Raw genomic sequence first — 18,348 nt, 5'->3', positions numbered from 1 at the left:
AGTGTGAGAGTGAGAGTGAGAGTGTGAGAGTGTGAGAGTGAGAGTGCGAGTGCGAGTGTGAGAGTGTGAGTGTGAGAGTGAGAGTGTGAGAGTGTGAGTGTGAGAGTGAGAGTGTGAGAGTGAGAGTGCGAGTGCGAGTGTGAGTGTGAGAGTGTGAGTGTGAGTGTGAGTGTGAGAGTGTGAGAGTGTGAGAGTGCGAGTGCGAGTGCGAGTGCGAGTGCGAGTGCGAGTGCGAGTGCGAGAGTGTGAGTGTGAGTGTGAGTGTGAGAGTGCGAGTGCGAGTGCGAGTGCGAGTGCGAGTGTGTGAGTGTGAGTGCGAGTGCGAGTGCGAGTGCGAGAGTGTGAGTGTGAGTGTGAGTGTGAGTGTGAGTGTGAGAGAGTGTGAGAGTGCGAGTGCGAGTGCGAGTGCGAGTGCGAGTGCGAGTGCGAGTGTGTGAGTGCGAGTGCGAGTGCGAGTGCGAGAGTGTGAGTGTGAGTGTGAGAGTGAGAGTGTGAGAGTGTGAGTGTGAGAGTGTGTGTGTGAGTGTGAGTGTGAGAGTGTGAGTGTGAGAGTGTGAGAGTGAGAGTGAGAGTGTGAGAGTGTGAGAGTGAGAGTGCGAGTGTGAGTGTGAGAGTGTGAGTGTGAGTGTGAGAGTGAGAGTGTGAGAGTGTGAGTGTGAGAGTGAGAGTGTGAGAGTGAGAGTGCGAGTGTGAGTGTGAGAGTGTGTGTGTGAGTGTGAGTGTGAGAGTGTGAGTGTGAGAGTGTGAGAGTGAGAGTGAGAGTGTGAGAGTGTGAGAGTGAGAGTGCGAGTGTGAGTGTGAGAGTGTGAGTGTGAGAGTGAGAGTGTGAGTGTGAGAGTGTGAGTGTGAGAGTGAGAGTGTGAGAGTGAGAGTGCGACTGTGAGTGTGAGTGTGAGAGTGTGAGTGTGAGTGTGAGTGTGAGTGTGAGTGTGAGTGTGAGAGTGTGAGAGTGCGAGTGCGAGTGCGAGTGCGAGTGCGAGTGCGAGCGTGTGAGTGTGAGTGTGAGTGTGAGTGTGAGAGTGAGAGTGTGAGAGTGAGAGTGAGAGTGTGAGAGTGAGAGTGTGAGAGTTCGAGTGTGAGAGTGTGAGAGTGAGAGTGAGAGTGTGAGAGTGAGAGTGAGAGTGTGAGAGTGAGAGTGTGAGAGTGAGAGTGTGAGTGTGTGTGTGTGAGTGTGAGTGTGAGAGTGAGAGTGTGAGAGTGAGAGTGAGAGTGTGAGAGTGAGAGTGTGAGAGTGAGAGTGAGAGTGTGAGAGTGCGAGTGTGAGAGTGTGAGTGTGAGAGTGAGAGTGTGAGAGTGAGAGTGTGAGAGTGAGAGTGAGAGTGTGAGAGTGTGAGAGTGAGAGTGTGAGAGTGAGAGTGTGAGAGTGCGAGTGTGAGAGTGTGAGTGTGAGAGTGAGAGTGAGAGTGTGAGAGTGCGAGTGCGAGTGCGAGTGTGAGTGTGAGAGTGAGAGTGTGAGAGTGAGAGAGTGAGAGTGAGAGTGTGAGTGTGAGAGTGTGAGAGTGAGAGTGAGAGTGTGAGAGTGTGAGAGTGAGAGTGAGAGTGTGAGAGTGAGAGTGTGAGAGTGAGAGTGTGAGAGTGAGAGTGTGAGAGTGTGAGAGTGTGTGTGTGAGTGTGAGTGTGAGAGTGAGAGTGTGAGAGTGAGAGTGAGAGTGTGAGAGTGAGAGTGTGAGAGTGAGAGTGAGAGTGTGAGAGTGCGAGTGTGAGAGTGTGAGTGTGAGAGTGAGAGTGAGAGTGTGAGAGTGAGAGTGTGAGAGTGAGAGTGAGAGTGAGAGTGTGAGAGTGTGAGAGTGAGAGTGAGAGTGTGAGAGTGCGAGTGTGAGAGTGTGAGTGTGAGAGTGAGAGTGAGAGTGTGAGTGTGAGTGTGAGAGTGTGAGTGTGAGAGTGAGAGTGTGAGAGTGAGAGTGAGAGTGAGAGTGAGAGTGTGAGAGTTCGAGTGCGAGTGTGAGTGTGAGAGTGAGAGTGTGAGAGTGTGAGAGTGAGAGAGTGAGAGTGTGAGAGTGAGAGTGAGAGTGAGAGTGAGAGTGTGAGAGTGAGAGTGTGAGAGTGCGAGTGAGAGTCTGAGTGTGAGAGTGTGAGTGTGAGAGTGTGAGAGTGCGAGTGCGAGTGTGAGTGCGAGAGTGAGAGTGCGAGAGTGAGAGTGCGAGAGTGAGAGTGTGATATTGAGAGTGAGAGTGTGAGAGTGAGAGTGTGAGAGTGAGAGTGAGAGTGTGAGAGTGCGAGTGTGAGAGTGCGAGTGTGAGAGTGCGAGAGTGAGAGTGCGAGAGTGAGAGTGCGAGAGTGAGAGTGCGAGAGTGAGAGTGAGAGTGTGAGAGTGAGAGTGTGAGAGTGAGAGTGTGAGAGTGAGAGTGAGAGTGAGAGTGTGAGTGTGAGAGTGTGAGAGTGTGAGAGTGCGAGTGTGAGAGTGAGAGTGTGAGAGTGAGAGTGTGAGAGTGAGAGTGTGAGTGTGAGAGTGTGAGAGTGTGAAAGTGAGAGTGCAAGTGTGAGTGTGAGAGTGTGAGAGTGTGAGAGTGCGTGTGAGAGTGTGAGTGTGAGAGTATGAGTGACAGTGAGAGTGTGAGAGTGTGAGTGAGAGTGAGAGTGTGAATGAGTGTCCGTGTGAGTGTGACTGTGAGTGAGAGTGCGAGTGTGAGTGTGAGAGTGTGAGTGTGAGTGTGAATGAGTGTGCGTGTGAGGGTGTGAGTGACCGCCCCCCCCCTTCCCCCGATGGTCCGTCCCCAGCAGTGGTGTCGGCTGCCTTCGCCCAGGTGCCTTTGCCATTATTAAAGTGCTTCGAGTCCTTCCATTTAATTTAAATGTTTAACGATGCAGTGCTTTTAAAAAATGAAATTAATTTATTCTGACCCTCTCCCAATAACCAGGTGTGAGAGTGTAAAGGATCACGCTCAAATGTGGTGTCTGCCATAGTTGAATAGCCTGATTCTGCTCATTGCCTCTTCTCACACGAGAAAAATCACCACTTGAATGAAATTCTTTGGTGCATCTGACACCAATGGAACGGGAACCAAACAAGAGTCAATATCTGAGGAGGAAGGAGGTGCGGGAGAAAGGAATGGGGAAGCCAGAACAAGACACCTCTTGTGAATTGACTTGTGCCTTGGTTAGAATAGGCCAGGCCATTGTCACACCCATAATCTTCACTTTCTTAGTCCAACAGAAGCTGCTTTGTCTACAGAGGCAGGAGGAAGAGATTAAAAAGCTACGGTTGAAAGAGAAGATTTATGCAAAGTCACTTTCTCGCCTGGAGACCCAGGAGCTGAAAGAAGAATTGAAATCGTTGAAGCAACAACTGCTCCTGACAGAGAAAGAATTGCATGAGTCCCACTGTGAAATCCTGGTGCTGCAGAAACACACGGTGGCCTTCCTTGCAGGCCTGAAAACTGACTTACAGTAAGAGCTTTCGGACTAAAAATATTATATCTCATTTACATTGGGACATTGAATGGCAGAACCTTGCTGAGAGACTGTTTTCCCCCTGGCTGGAATGTCTAGAATATGGGTCACAGTCTCAGGATAAGGGGTCGACCAATTTGGATTGAGATGAGGAGAAATTTCTTCACTCAGAGGGTTGTGAAACTTTGGAATTCTCTACTTCAGAGAGGGTTGTGGAAGCTCAGTCATTGAGTATTTTCGAGGCTGAGATCGATAGATTTCTGGACTCTAAGGGAATTGAGGTAAATGGGTTCAGGTGGGAATCTGGAGTTGATGTAGAAGGTCAGCCGAGCAGAATAGCAGAGCAGGCTTGAGGGGCCGAATGGTTTAATCTTGCTCCTGTTACTTAAGTCCTATTTCTTAAGGAACCAGCTCAAGGGGCTGAATGGCTCACTCCCGTTTCTACGTACCGTAGAAAGAAAGACTTGCATTTCTGTAGCACCTCTCATAGCCACAGAACGCCCCAAGGGCTTTCCAACCGATGAAGTACTTTTCCTGAAATGTAGTCACTGTTGTAATGCAGGAACCGCAGCAGCCAATTTGTGCACAGCAAGATCCCATGAACAGCAGTGTGATAATGGCCAGATCATCTGTTTTAGTGGTAAATTCTAGCCAGGGCACCAGAGGAAATGTCCCCTCCTTTTCTTCGAAAATAACATTGTGGGATTGTATTACATCCACCTGAGAGAGAGGGTGGGGCCTGGGTTTAACGTCTCATTTCAAAGGACTGCACACCCAACAGGGCAGCTTCTCCTCAGTACTGCACACAGAGGGCTGGATTTTATAAGCTCATCACCGATCTCAGCGGCGAGCTTCAAAGGACCGCACGTCGCGGAGCCGTTACGTTATTCAGCGTGGTGTCTGATTTCAATGGCTGGGGACGGACCGCCCGCCTCCTCCACATCGTCTGTGGGGGGCGGTCCGTCCCCAGCAATGGTGTCAGCAGCCTTTGCACTGACACCATTTTTAAAGGGCTTCGAGTCTTTCCATTTAATTTAAATGTTTAAAGATACAGTACTTTTAAAAAACGAAATAAATCTCTCCTGACCCTCTCCCACCTCCCCCAATAACCAGGGAAATAATAACCTGCCCTCTCCTCACTCCCCACCAACCCCCCAAAACACTTACCTTGTGCTCCCGACCTTTCCCCCACAAAGTTCATCAACTTTAACCCTTCCCACCACCCCCTAGATCAATGAAATTAGTTTTGCCCCTCTCCCCCACACCGAAAAACAAACCTGCTCCCCCTTTTCCACCAGTGTTTTGCCTTAGATCACCAGACGGAGATCCAAAGGCAAGGGAGTGCTGGCCACCGGCACCAATATGGCACCGGAACGGACAGTGGGAGCGGGTAAGTAATGAATTCAGTTATTTTACTGCATTAACATATTTAAATTTTTGTCCCATCATCAAGTAGCAGCCATAAGGCCTTGTGTCTGTCAGCAATATCAGGCCAGGCCTTTCTGGTGTCAGGGCCCATGGTGGACCTTCTGGTAGAGGCATGTTCTGCACCACCACCCCCCCCCCCCCCACCACCCTCCCCAATCAGCGGACCTGTAAAATCCAGCCCAGAGTGTCAACTTAGAATTTGTACTCATGTCGCCAGAGTGGGACTTGAATTCATAATGTTCTGACTCAGAAGTCAGACTGTAACTCATTGTGCCACAACCAGTGCTCTAACTGAGGCTGGGAGATTGAAGTGAAGACCACACAACTCAGCACAGTGCCAGGGTCAAACTCCAGACCAGCACATGTGGACAGTGCAACTCTGAACTTCATTTTTCCCAGCACAATTTATTTTCTTCTCTGTCCCACACCAGCCCGCTCCTGCAGAGTCCAGTTCCCTGGGTAACAAACAACTTGTTGCCAAGCACCCTCCAGTGTTACTCTGAGCTGGTTGCTAGGAGACACATAACAGCTGGTTGGCAATGTTTCGCCCGTTGATTGTTCTCTTTTGGCACCCAACCGTTCTCACCTCCAACTGTGAGGCTCTGCTTGTTTGCTTCTTAAGAGTTTCCAACAGTAGTATCACTTCAGTCTATCCTGTTGTTGGCAACGCGAATGGACTAATGATCAAGAGAACATGAGTTCAAATTCCCCCCACAGTGCAGTTTGAATTCAGACTTTTGTTCAAACAAGCTTGAAATAAAGAGCTGTGCTCAGTAAAAGTGACAAGGAAGCTGTCAGATTATCAGAAAAGACTCAACTGTTTCACTTAAATCCAGGTACTTGCGGTCATCCAAAACTCTGTTGCCCATATCCTAACTCGCACCAAATCCTGTTCACCCATCACTCCCTGTGCTTGCTGACCTACATGGGCTCTTAGCTTGGCAACACCTTGATTTAAAAATTCACATTCTCAAGTTCAAATCCCTCCATGGCCTCACCCCTCTCTACTTGTGCAGCCTCCCCCAGCCCCACAACATTCCGAGATCTCTGCGTTCCTCCAATTCCGGCCTCTAGCACATTCCCAGTTTCCATCACTCCACTATAGGCAGCCACGCCTTCAGCAGCCCTGGCACTAAACTCTGAATTCCCTCCCTAAACCTCTCTGCTTCTCTCTCCTCCTTTAAGATGCTTCTTAAAACCCAACCCTTTGACCAACCTTATTGTCACCGGTCCTAATATCTCCTTATAAGGCTCAGTGACAAATTCAGCCTACCACCACTGCTGTGAAGCATCTTGGAACATTCTACTATGTTAAAGATGCTATATAAATGCATATAAACATAAAAGATGTTGTTGACTCTGGTACCTCAATAACCTGCTCCTTGACTCAGTTCTTAAATCACTGTGGGCTTGGATCCATAGAAACATAGAAAAATAGGAGCAGGAGTAGGCCATTCGGCCCTTCGGGCCTGCTCCGCCGTTCAAAAAAGATCATGGTTGATCGTCTAATTCAGTACCCTGTTCCCGTTTTCTCCCCATATCCCTTGATCCCTTTGGCATTAAGAAATATATCTATCTCCTTCTTGAATATATTTAATGACTTGGCCTCCACTGCCTTCTGTGGTAGAGAATTCCACAGGTTCACCACCCTCTGAGTGATGAAATTTCTCCTCATCTCGGTTCTAAATGGCATTCCCCGTATCCCGAGACTGTGACCCCTGGTTCTGGACTCCTCAGCCATCGGGAACATCCTCCCTGCATCTAGCCTGTCTCGTCTGGTTAGAATTTTATAGGTTTATTTGAGATCCCCTCTCATTCTTCTAAACTCCAGTGAATATAGGCCTAGTCGACCCAATCTCTCCTCATACATCATTCCTGCCATCCCAGGAATCAGCCTAGTAAATCTTCTTTGCGCTCCCTCCAAGGCAAGAACATCCTTCCTCAGATAAGGAGACCAAAACTACACGCAATACTCGAGATGTGGTCTCACCAAGGCCCTGTATAACTGCATTAAGACATCCTTGCTCCTGTACTCAAATACTCTTGCAATGAAGGTCAACATACCATTCATCTTCCTAATTGCTTTTATTGCTTCCCAATTCACTTTTATTTCAGGAACGTGGCTGTGAAGCAGGACTCTGGATATCACCTGCTGTCTGCCGACTTTCATCGCATTTGCAGTCAATTGGATGTCGTCTGTCGAGCCGCGTGTGATGGGTCGCTGACAACGCGACCTGTTAGCTCACCTGAGACCTATCTTGCACCCGCCCAGGTAATACTCGGCTCCTTCACATGATGTGAGACGCTAAGGCTAGCAACAGACTTTTAAAAATCCTTGCAGGGAAATATTCAGATCGGTCACGTTCATCCAATGAACACGTTCATTGGCTCATGACTTTAAACTGAACAAATTTTCAGAATTGGGAGCAAAGCGGCGGGGGGAGGGGGAGGCGTGGGGGGAGTGGGGGGGGGGAGGCGGTGGTTGGTGCCAAGATGGTGCAGGGGCGAGGCGGAGAGACAGAACATTTCCCACAACTTTCCCACAAACTAGCAATAGAATGAAGCTCCCTCTACACTGTCCCCATCAAACACTCCCAGGACAGGTACAACACATGTTAGACACAGAGTAAAACTCCCTCTGCATGGTCCCAAAACTGGCATTGCTAATCTTTAATAAAAACAAGAAATGCTGAAAATGCTGGATTTCCAGCATTGCTTGTTTTTATTTCAGATTTCCAGCATCCGCAGTATTTTGCTTTTAATTGCTAATCTTTAGTTACCCAAACAACTGAGTGACTTGCTAGTTAAGAGTTCACCATGCTGGTGTGGGATTGGAGTAACATATAGGTCCAGACCAGGTATGGATGTCAGGTTTCCTTCCATAATGGGTCATTAGTGAACCAGTTGGGTTTTAATGACAATTTGTCTCTTTTTACTGATACCAGCTTTTTTTTAAAACTCAACTCAAATTCTCAAACTGCCGCAGTGGAAATCAAACTCACATTAGTTATTGTGAATCGGATTGTCAGTACACTACATATCCATCATGCAACCAACCATATGTGTGTATTCACAGGGGTGACTAGATGAAGGTGTTTAGTTATTGGACAGCAACCAGTTAGATTTAGAGTTGTTCACAGGTCATGTACTTCCCTAGGTTTCTTGATGGTTAATTTCCAGACCTGGGTTATAATATTTTCCCCTGGTGTTCATTGTGGGATCGGACTGCTTTAACTCTGCTTTGTGTTCCTACAGGATGTCCCTGTTTTGCTCAAGGTATCGCCATCATCTCTGAACAATGGACAGAAACCGTGAGTCAGTTTAATTCTAGCAGTGCTCTTGTGTTACAGTGAGATGGCCTCAGTTTGAATCGCTGTTGACCTATGTTTGGGAGATAGTGAGATTAGCATCTTGTTAGTGCTCACAGGCCAACTTCCTTCATTGCTTATCGAAAACGTCACAGCCTACTGAGGTCACATGTCACAATCTATTCACCGAACAGGTCACGGCATAGTTAAGTGACACATCATGGCCTGCATACATACGAACATACGATTTAGGAGCAGGAGTAAGACACTCGGTCCTTCGAGCCTGCTCCGCCATTCAATAAGTTCATGGCTGAACTAATTACTCCATATTTCCATCTACCCCCCGATCACCTTCCACCCCCTTGCTTATCAAGAATCTATCTACCTCTGCCTTAAAAATATTCAAAGACTCTGTTTCCACCACCTGTTGAGGAACAGAATTCCAAAGACTCACGATCCTCTGATAATATTTCTCCTCATCTCTGTCTTAAATGGGTGACCCCTTATTTTTAAACAGTGACCCCTAGTTCTAGATTCTCCCACAAGGGGAAACATCCTTTCCACATCCACCCTGTCAAGACCCCTCAGGATCTTATATGTTTCAATCAAGTCACCTCTTACTCTTCTAAATTCCAGCAAATACAAGCCTAGCCTGTCCAATCTTTCCTTGTAAGACAGCCCGCCCATTCCAGGTATTAGTCTAGTAAACCTTCTAAATGATGTGCCATGGCCTCATCATGTGACACGTGACTGCCTAGTTATGTGACACAGCTCATCCGATGTACAATCCTGGAAACCCAGCAATGACTTTTCATCCACATGATATATATCATCGCATTCTGAGAATATCAATTGTCAGATCTCACATTGCAAATCTGCTACTGTAAACCTCTAGAAGAAACACACTGCACTACCTTCTGGATCGCTGCTGCAAACTGAAACTTTAATATCCACTCTCTCTAATGGCACACTGAGCATGCTGCATCAAGCATGTACGGTGGCCTCAAATTAACAATACACTACATATCAAATGAACAATAAATGAACAATGCACTGTACAAATCTTCAGTTACACATCTCATTGCAGTCACTCCGTAACTGTATGCAGGCCACTGCTTCTCAAAACCTTTGGTTTTCCCAACCAGTTGGTAGCCAACATATTCCTTACATAAGTATCTGGATATTTGGCAAGCCAGATTTGGTGCTGCAGGTTTCTGGAACAGTTGGGTTATTACAGATAATTAGCCACCAGGTCCTCCTCCGAACCCTGGTTACAGCTTAGCATTTCTGAGTGTCCATTGTTTATCATTGGACATGGTTCTGTAATTAATTTCTAATGAGGGGAATATAAGGTCAAGCAAGTTCACTGAACTTTGCTGAGTCAGTAGGTCATGGGTTCACTCAGGTGACGTTAGCACATAGAATAAACTGAACTCCTAATACCATTACTGAGGGAGTGCTACTCTTCCAGAGGTGCCTTCTTTTGAGTGAGGTATTAAACCAAGGTTGTATCTGCCCTCTTGGGTCGATGTCAAAGTTCCAATGGCCATTATTGAGACAAGAACAGGGAAATCCTCCCAGTGTCCTGCAGCCAATATTGATACTTCAACTAACATCATTAAAGAACAAATTATCTAGTCATTTATCACCTTGCTGTTTGTGGGCCATTTTTTGCCATTCACCTTAAATTGGTGTCCTCTGGTTCTCAAACTTTCCTCCAATGGGAGCAGTTTCTCCCTATCTACTCTGTCCAGACTTCTCAAGATTTTGAACAACTCTATCAAATCTCCTCTTAACCTTCTCTTCTCTAGGGAAAACAACCCCAGCTTCTCCAACCTATCCATGTAACTGAAGTTCCTCATCCCTGGAACTGTTCTCGTAAATGTTTTCTGCACCTTCTCCAATGACTTCCGTCCAAACTGGACACAGTATGCCAGTTGAGGCCAAACCCAAGTTTAGAAAACTTCATCATAACTTACTTGCTTTTGTACTCTGTACCTCAATTTATAAAATCCAAGATCCATATGTCTTTTTAACCATTTTCTCAACTTGCCCTGCCACCTTCAAAAATTTGTGAATATATACCCCCAGGTCTCACTGTTCCTGCACACCCTTTAGAATTGTATTCTTTATTTTATATTGCCTCTCCTTGTTCTTCAAACCAAAATGTATCACTTCACACTTCTCTAAATTAAATTTCATCTGCCACATGTCTACCCATTCATCCAGCCTGTCTATGCCCTATGGAAATCTATCACTACCCTTCTCAAAGTTCACAATACTTCCAAGTTTTGTGTCATCTACAGATCTTGAAATTGTGCCCTGTACACCCAAGTCTAGGTCATTAATATAGTTCAAGAAAAGCAGTGGTCCTAGCACTGATCCCTGGGGAATCTCACTACATATCTTCCTTCAGTCTGAAAAACAACTGTTCACTACTACTCTCAGTTTCCGATCAGCCAACTTTTCACAGATGCTGCCAGACCTGCTGAGTGGTTCCAGCATTTCTTGTTTTTATTTGAGATTTCCAGCATCCGCAGTATTTTGCTTTTATTTTAGTGTTTAATTCACTGCCACTCCTCTTCCTGGAATGCCTACCTTGAAGAAGTTCTGCTCTTCTCTCCGACAACTCTGCTTCTCTTTTCACAGATGCTGCCAGACCTGCTGAGTGGTTCCAACATTTCTTGTTCTTATTAATGCCTCCTTCCTTGTTGGGCCAGAAACAGACTGATCTAGAAAATTCTCCTGAATACACCAGAAATTCTTTCCTTGTCTGCCCTTTACACTATTAATATCCCAGTCTATATTAGGATAATTAAAATCCCCTATTGTAACTACTCTGTAGTTTTTGCACCTCTCTGTAATTTCCTTGCAAATTTGTTCCTCTATATTTTCCCACTAGTTGGTGGCCTATTGAATACACACAGCAATGTCATAGCATCTCTATTGCATCTTGGCTCGAACCAAATAGATTCTATCTTTGACCGCTCTAGGACATCCTTTCTCTCCAACACAGTAATATTATCCTTAATCAATACTGGTACTCCTCCTCCTTTCTTTTCTTTCCTCTCTTTCCTGAACACCTTGTATTCAGGAATATTCATTACCCAGTCGTGCCTTTTTTTGAGCCTGGTCTCCATTATTGCCACAACATCATGTTCTCAAGTGGCTATCTGCGCCTGCAGTTCACCAACCTTATTTACCACACTCTGTGCATTTGCATACAACAAAAACAACCACTTATATTTATATAGCACCTTTAACATAAAACAATCCCAAGGTGCTTCACAGGAGCATTATAAAACAAAATATGACACTGAGCCACATAAGGAGATATTAGGTCAAATGGCCAAATGCTTGGACAAAGAGGTAGGTTTTAAAGAGTGTTTTAAAGGAGGAAAGCAAGGCGGAGAGGTGAAGGGGTGTAGGGAGGGTATTCCAGAGCTTGGGGCCCAAGTAAATGAAGATGCGGCCACTTATAGTGGAGCGATTAAAATCAGGGATGCTCAAGAGGCCAGAATTAGAGGAGCGCATCTATCTTGGAAGGTTGTGGGGCTGGAGGAGATTACAGAGATAGGGAGGGGCGAGGTCATGGAGGGATTTGAAAACAAGGATGGGAATTTTAAAATCAAGATGTTATTTGACCGTGAGCAAATGTAGGTCAGTGAGCACAGAGGTGAAAGGTTAATGGGACTTGTTGCGAGTTCAGACACGGCAGCGGGGTTTTGGTGGCCTCAAGTTTGTAGAGGGTAGAACATGGGAGACCAGCCAGGAGTGTCTTGAAATAGTCAAGTCTAGAGGTAATGAAGGCATGAATGAGGGTTTCAGCGGCAGATGAGCTGAGAGGGGGCTAAATCGGACAATGTTATGGAAGTGGTAAAAGGCAGTCTTACTGATGGTGTGAATATGAGGTCAGAAGATCAAGTCAAGGTCAAATGTGATGCTAAGGTTGTGAACAGACTGGCTTAATCTCAGACTGTTGCCATTGAGTAGCTTGGCAATGAAGGTTGGAGTGGGGACTGAAAACAATAGCTTCTGTCTTCCCAATATTTAATTGGAGGAATTTTCTGTTCATCCAGTACTGGACATCAGATAAGCAGTCTGACCATTTAGCAACTGTGGAGGAGTCGAGAGAGATAGTGGTGAGGTAGAGCTTTATATGTAAAAATTAACGCTGTGTCTTTTCGGATGATGTTGTCTAGTTGCAGTAAGTAGATGAGAAATAGGAGGGGGCCACAGATAGATCCATGGGGGACATCAGAGGTAACAGTGCAGGAGCAGGAAGACAAGCCATTGCAAGTGATTCTCTGGCTATTGCTATGATCAGGTGAGGAGGGGTCGAAAGGCTCCCCTCTGGTCCCTCTCCTTGTTTGACCACAATCGGGTTTATTTCTTTTAAATAGTGGATATACTTACCAATTCAGTGAGTGTTTAACCCTTTTATGTGCTATGATCATAAAAAAAACAATCGGGCAGGTTTTCTTGAGTTTAAACAAGAGGTTAGTTAATTGTACTTAAAACCAAAACCTGATCTAAGCAAAATAATAAATTTCGCTCCAACTTTCACGTACGCACACACATTTGAGAATCACACAGACACAAATAGGTTACAGAGAGAAGAAGAATAGATTGGTTGGATTAGAGTCTGAAACAATAAAAAAGAATATACAGTCTGTGGAGTCTGATAACTCAGTTGTCTTCTGGCTGAACTCGTGGTCCTGAAGTTTCTGGCTAGTCGAGGTGGCCAACTGGTTCAGGGTTTTCTTGGAGACAGTGATGCAGATGGTTTTCTTCCCGGGGTCTCTGTCTGCAGAAATGATAGATTTGGATGTTTTGCAGCCAGCAGGCAGGGTTCAAACTTTCAGGGTGGTTGGAGAGAGAGAGAGACAGACAGACAGACAGATGCCCATTTGTGTCCTGCACTGGTCAAACTCAGGTGCTTGCCTGCTGTAGAGAGGAGAAACTCGAAGGTTACACCCAGATGGAGGTCTGTCACATGATGGCCTAGTATATTCTTTCTTTTGCACTTTAATTAGATCAATCTAAGAATTCCAATCTCTCTTGAGTCCCATTGTTTCAGTGGTCACTCTTTGAGTGGTTCATCTCCACCAGTGTTAATGTTCCACAATAGCTTTGAATGTCTTGGAAATGAAGGCAAGGCAGGTAGCTCATTCAAACTGCTCAAGCCATTGTTCTGATTGGAGATTTTACCAGACCTATAATAAAAGCAAAATACTGCGGATGCTGGAAATCTGAAATAAAAACAAGAAACGCTGGAAATACTCAGCAAGTCTGGCAGCTTCTGTGGAGAGAGGAACAGAGTTAACGTTTCAGGTCAGTGACCCTTCTTCAGAACTGGCAGATATAAGAAATGCAAAAGATTTTAAGTAAGTAAAGCAGGGGTGGGGCAAGAGATAACAAAGAGAAGGTGTTGATAGGACAAGGTCGCAGAATAGCTGACTAGAAGGTCACGGAGCAATGCTGAAAGACCCGCATTAGTACAGATAGGCTGTTAATGGACTGAAAACTGAACAGCCACAAGCACAAACATGAAACAATGAAAAATATGAAAATAAAATGAAACAAAAACATGAAAAAAATGAAAGAAAATGAAAAAAAAACTGAACAGCCACAAGCACAAGCGGCCTCTTTCCCGCTTTTGATCTTTTCATTGAAAACTGTTGGCAAGACATTGGTCATCTCAAATTTTCTGCCCCCCTCACTCACTCTAACCTGTCCCCCTCTGAACTTGCTGCACTCCGTTCTCTTGGGTCTAATTCCGACATTGTGATCAAACCTGCAGACAAGGGTGGTGCTGTTGTTGTATGGCGTTCCAACCTCTACCTTGCAGAGGCTCAGCGCCAAACCTCAGACACTTCTCCCTACTTTCCCCTGGACCATGACCCCACCAACATCAAGCTACTGTCCACAGGACTGTCACTGACCTCATCTCCTCTGGAGATCTTCCCTCTACAGCTTCCAACCTCATAGTCCCGCAACCCCGGACAGCCCGCTTCTACCTCCTTCCCACAATCCACAAACAGGACTGTCCTGATAGATCCATTGTTTCAGCCCATTCCTGCCCCACTGAACTTATTTCTTCCTATCTTGACTCTATCTTTTCTCCGCTGGTCCAGTCTCTTCCCACCTACATCCGTGACTCATCTGACGCCCTACGTCATTTTGACAATTTCCAGTTTCCTGGCCCCAACCGCCTCCTCTTCATTATGGATGTCCAATCTCTCTACACCTCTATCCCCCACCAGGATGGTTTGTGGGCTCTCCGCTTCTTCCTTGAACAGTGGCACAACCAGTCCCCATCCACCGCCACCCTCCTCCGCCTGGCTGAACTTATTCTCACATTGAACAACTTCTCCTTCAACTCTACTCACTTCCTTCAAGTAAAAGGTGTTGCTATGGGTACCCGCATGGGCCCTAGTTATGCCTGTCTTTTTGTGGGATATGTAGAACATTCCTTGTTCCAATCCTACTCAGGCACCCTCCCACAAATCTTTTTCCGGTACATTGATGACTGTATCAGTGCTGTTTCCTTCTCCTGCCCTGAACTAGAAAACTTTATCAACTTTGCTTCTAATTTCCATCCTTCTCTCACCTTTACACGGCCCATCTCCGACACTTCCCTTCCCTTCCTTGACTTTTCTGTCTCCATCTCTGGGGATAGGCTGTCTACTAATATTCATTATAAGCCCACCGACTCCCAAAGCTACCTCGACTACACTTATTCACACCCTGCCTCCTGTAAGGACTCCATTCCATTCTCCCAGTTTCTCCGTCTCCGACACATCTGCTCTGATGATGCTACCTTCCATGACGGTGCTTCTGATATGTCTTCCTTTTTCCTCAACCAAGGAATCCCCCCCCCCACCGTGGTTCACAGGGCCCTCAACGGTGTCCGGCCCATTTCCCGCACCTCTACCCTCACCCCTTCCCCTCCCTCTCAGAACCACGACAGTGTTCCCCTTGTCCTCACTTTCCACCCCATCAGCCTCCATATCCCAGGGATCATCCTCCGCCATTTCCGCCACCTCCAGCGTGATGCCACTACTAAAGGCATCTTCCCCTCCCATCCCTTATCAGCATTCCGAAGGGATCATTCCCTCAGTGACACCCTGGTCCACTCTTCCATTATCCCCACCACCTCGTCCCCTTCCTATGGCACCTTCCCCTGTAATCGCAGGAGGTGTAATACCTGCCCATTTACCTCCTCTCTCCTCACTATCCCAGGCCCCAAACACTCCTTTCAGGTGAAGCAGCGATTTACTTGTACTTCTTTCAATGTAGTATACTGTATTCGCTGCTCGACCGCTTTACGGAACACCTCCACTCAGTCCGAAAGCATGACCCCGAGCTTCCGGTTGCTTGCCATTTCAACACAACCCCCTGCTCTCATGCTCACATCTCCGTCCTGGGATTGCTGCAGTGTTCCAGTGAACATCAACGCAAGCTCAAGGAACAGCATCTCATTTACCAATAAGGCACACTACAGCCTGCCGGACTGAATATTGAGTTCAATATTTTCAGAGCATGACAGACCCCCCCACTTTACTTTTATTTTAGTTATTTTTTCTTTTTTCTTTTTTGTGTTTATTTTATTTTAGTTTGTTCAGTTTGTTTCCACTGTGCCTACCCACTGTTTTTTTTTCATGTTTATGCTTGTTACTGTTCAGTTTTCTGTCCATTAACACCCTATCTGTACTAATGCGTTGTCTTTCAGCACATAACATATCGTTTACCTTTGCTCCATGACCTTCTGGTCAGCTATTCTGTGACCTTGTCCTATCAACACCTTCTCTTTTGTTATCTCTTGCCCCACCCCCGCTTTACTTGCTTAAAATCTTTTACATTTATAATATCTGCCAGTTCTGAAGAAGAGTCACTGACCTGAAACATTAACTCTGCTTCTCTGTCCACAGATGCTGCCAGACCTGTTGAGTATTTCCAGCATTTCTTGTTTTTATTTTACCAAACCAACTTCTCTACCTCAGTACATTGGTATGTAAGATGCAAGTTGCGTGGCCATTTTAGCTGCTACAGTGATCCTTTTATCAGTTTTTTGTTCCCTGTTTTCTTTTTAAAGTTTAATTCATGTTTCCAACTGATGGATTAAACAAAATCATCACTTGGCATAGCATGTGTCATGACACTACAATTAGATAGATAAGTATGGAACCAGGTGAGAGCAGTCACACCCAGCTGGATGACAGTGGAGAGGCATTGGGAGGATGGTGTTGTCAACTGTGTCAAAGACTGCAGACAGGTCGAGAAGGATGAGAAGGGAAAGTTTACCTTTGTCACAGTCACATAGGATGTTGTTTGTGACTTTGATAAGAGCTGTTTTGGTACTGTGGCAGGGGCGGAAACCGGATTAGAGGGATTCAAACATAGAGGTCCGGGAAAGTTGGGGACAGATTTGGGAGGTGACAACATATTCGAGAACTTTGGAGAGGAAAGGTTGGGTTGGAGATGGGACGGTGATTTGCAAGGGCGGTGGGATCAGGGTTGTTTTTTTTTGAGGAGGGTGTGATGACAGCAGATTTACAGGAGAGAGGGACAACACGTGAAGAGAGAGAAGTGTTAACAAGTTTGGCTTACATGGGGACCAGGTGGGAAGTTGGGTGATCAGCAGTTTAGTGGGAATAGGATCAAGGGAGCAGGAGGTGGGTCTTATGGAGAAGGTGAGCTCAGAGGGGGAATGAGGGGAGATAGGACAGAAACTAGAGCAAGATATGAGTTTGGGGCTAGGACAGGGATGTCTTCAGAGGACGTTTGGCCGGGCAGACTGGTGCAAGGGAGGGATACAGCAGCTGATCAGATGGTCTCGATCTTTGTGACAAAGAAATCCATGCATGTGTACAGTCAACCTAAGTTAGACCTTCCTGCATTCCCTTTTACTCTCATCCCATCTAATACCTTACTATTTCTTACTCTACTGCTATCTGTCTCTCCCAATCCTTGGTGCACCTTGTTTTTCCTCTGTAATGATACCTCCAGTTCCCTTCTGCCTGCCAATTTATTTGAAACCGTCCCAAATAGCATGAGCAAACAGTCTCGCAAGGCCATAAAGGAGACCACATTGTGAGCAGCAAATACAGTATACTAAATTGGAAGAGGTAGAAGCAAATCGCTGTTTCACCTGGAAGGAGTGTCTGCAGCCTTGGACCATGAGAAGGGAGGAGGTAAAAGAGCAGGTGTAGCATCTCCTGTGTTTGAACAGAAAGGTGCCATGGGAAGGGGAGAAGGTGTGGGTGGTGCCTGAGGAGTGGACCAGGGTGCCACAGAGGGAACGGTCCCTTCGGAATGCTGAAAGGGGAAGTAAGGGGAAGATGTTTCTGGTGGTGGCATCAAACAGGAGGTGGCAGAAATGGTGGCGGATGATCCGTTGAATACAGAGGCTGGTGGGGTGGAAGCTGCGGACAAGCGGAACCTTATTGTTCCGAGAGAGAGGGGCAGGGGTGAGAGCAGAAGTACATGAAATAGAATGGATACAGTCGAGGGCCCTGTCAACCACAGTGGGGAGGGAGCCCTCGGTTGAGGGAAAACGAAGACATGTCAGAAGCACTGGAATGGAAGGCTGCATCATCAGAACAGATGTAACAGAGACAGAGAAACTGGCTGATTGGAATAGAGTCCACAGATGATGCCAGACCTGTTTAGTACTTACAGCATTTTCTGTTTCTATTTCAGGTTTCCAGCATCCGCAGTATTTTGGTTTTGCTATAGAAATGCAAGTCCTTTGTGTTTTTTTTTTGCTTCACAGAAATGACCAGGAGGTACCAGAAAAGCGAGAGGGAACATCTGGTGTAAACCGGTCAGCTTCAGCTACTGGGAAGAAGGTCAAGAAAGGAAGGAGAAGGTCAAAGGCCAGGCCAACCCAGAGGTCTGTCAACCAATCAGAATTAGCGGAACCTCTTGCCTCATCTCTGACCCCACCGTCAAATGATCCTCCACGGCCTTTATGCTCCTCTGACCAGGGTAAACTTACCATTGGCGATGACAAGCCTAAAGATGACCAACCAGAACCTCAAGCAAAGGGTCAGATGACTGTTCCCAAGGCAGCAGTGGATGGGGTTCAAAATGTAAAATTAAACCCAGGTATTGGCTGATATTATTTAATATAAATATAAATTGTTGTTGTTCTTTCATCAGTCAGTGAAATCATGGCTCATTTATATCTTAACTTCCTGCACCTGTGTTGGCTCCT

At 46.2% G+C, this 18,348-nt stretch overlaps 1 protein-coding gene across 5 annotated transcripts in view; it reads left to right on the top strand.

The window, feature by feature from the left end:
• Positions 1–18,348, top strand: part of LOC137375478 (fibrinogen- and Ig-binding protein-like) — a 141,326-nt gene that overhangs the window by 109,116 nt on the left and 13,862 nt on the right. For 4 of the 5 annotated variants that reach the window (XM_068042792.1, XM_068042788.1, XM_068042791.1 and 1 more), the window contains 4 exons: positions 3,155–3,387; positions 6,934–7,090; positions 8,074–8,129; positions 17,905–18,239. In XM_068042792.1, the coding sequence (XP_067898893.1) occupies positions 3,155–3,387; positions 6,934–7,090; positions 8,074–8,129; positions 17,905–18,239 (781 nt within the window). The remainder of the gene's footprint in view (positions 1–3,154; positions 3,388–6,933; positions 7,091–8,073; positions 8,130–17,904; positions 18,240–18,348) is intronic. The other variant, XM_068042790.1, reaches the window with a different exon arrangement.

The sequence above is a fragment of the Heterodontus francisci genome, chromosome 11, assembly GCF_036365525.1.
Source record: "Heterodontus francisci isolate sHetFra1 chromosome 11, sHetFra1.hap1, whole genome shotgun sequence".
Lineage (NCBI taxonomy): Eukaryota > Metazoa > Chordata > Chondrichthyes > Heterodontiformes > Heterodontidae > Heterodontus > Heterodontus francisci.
Note: the sequence above shows the minus strand (reverse complement) of the source record. Positions and strands in the feature narration are given on the sequence as shown.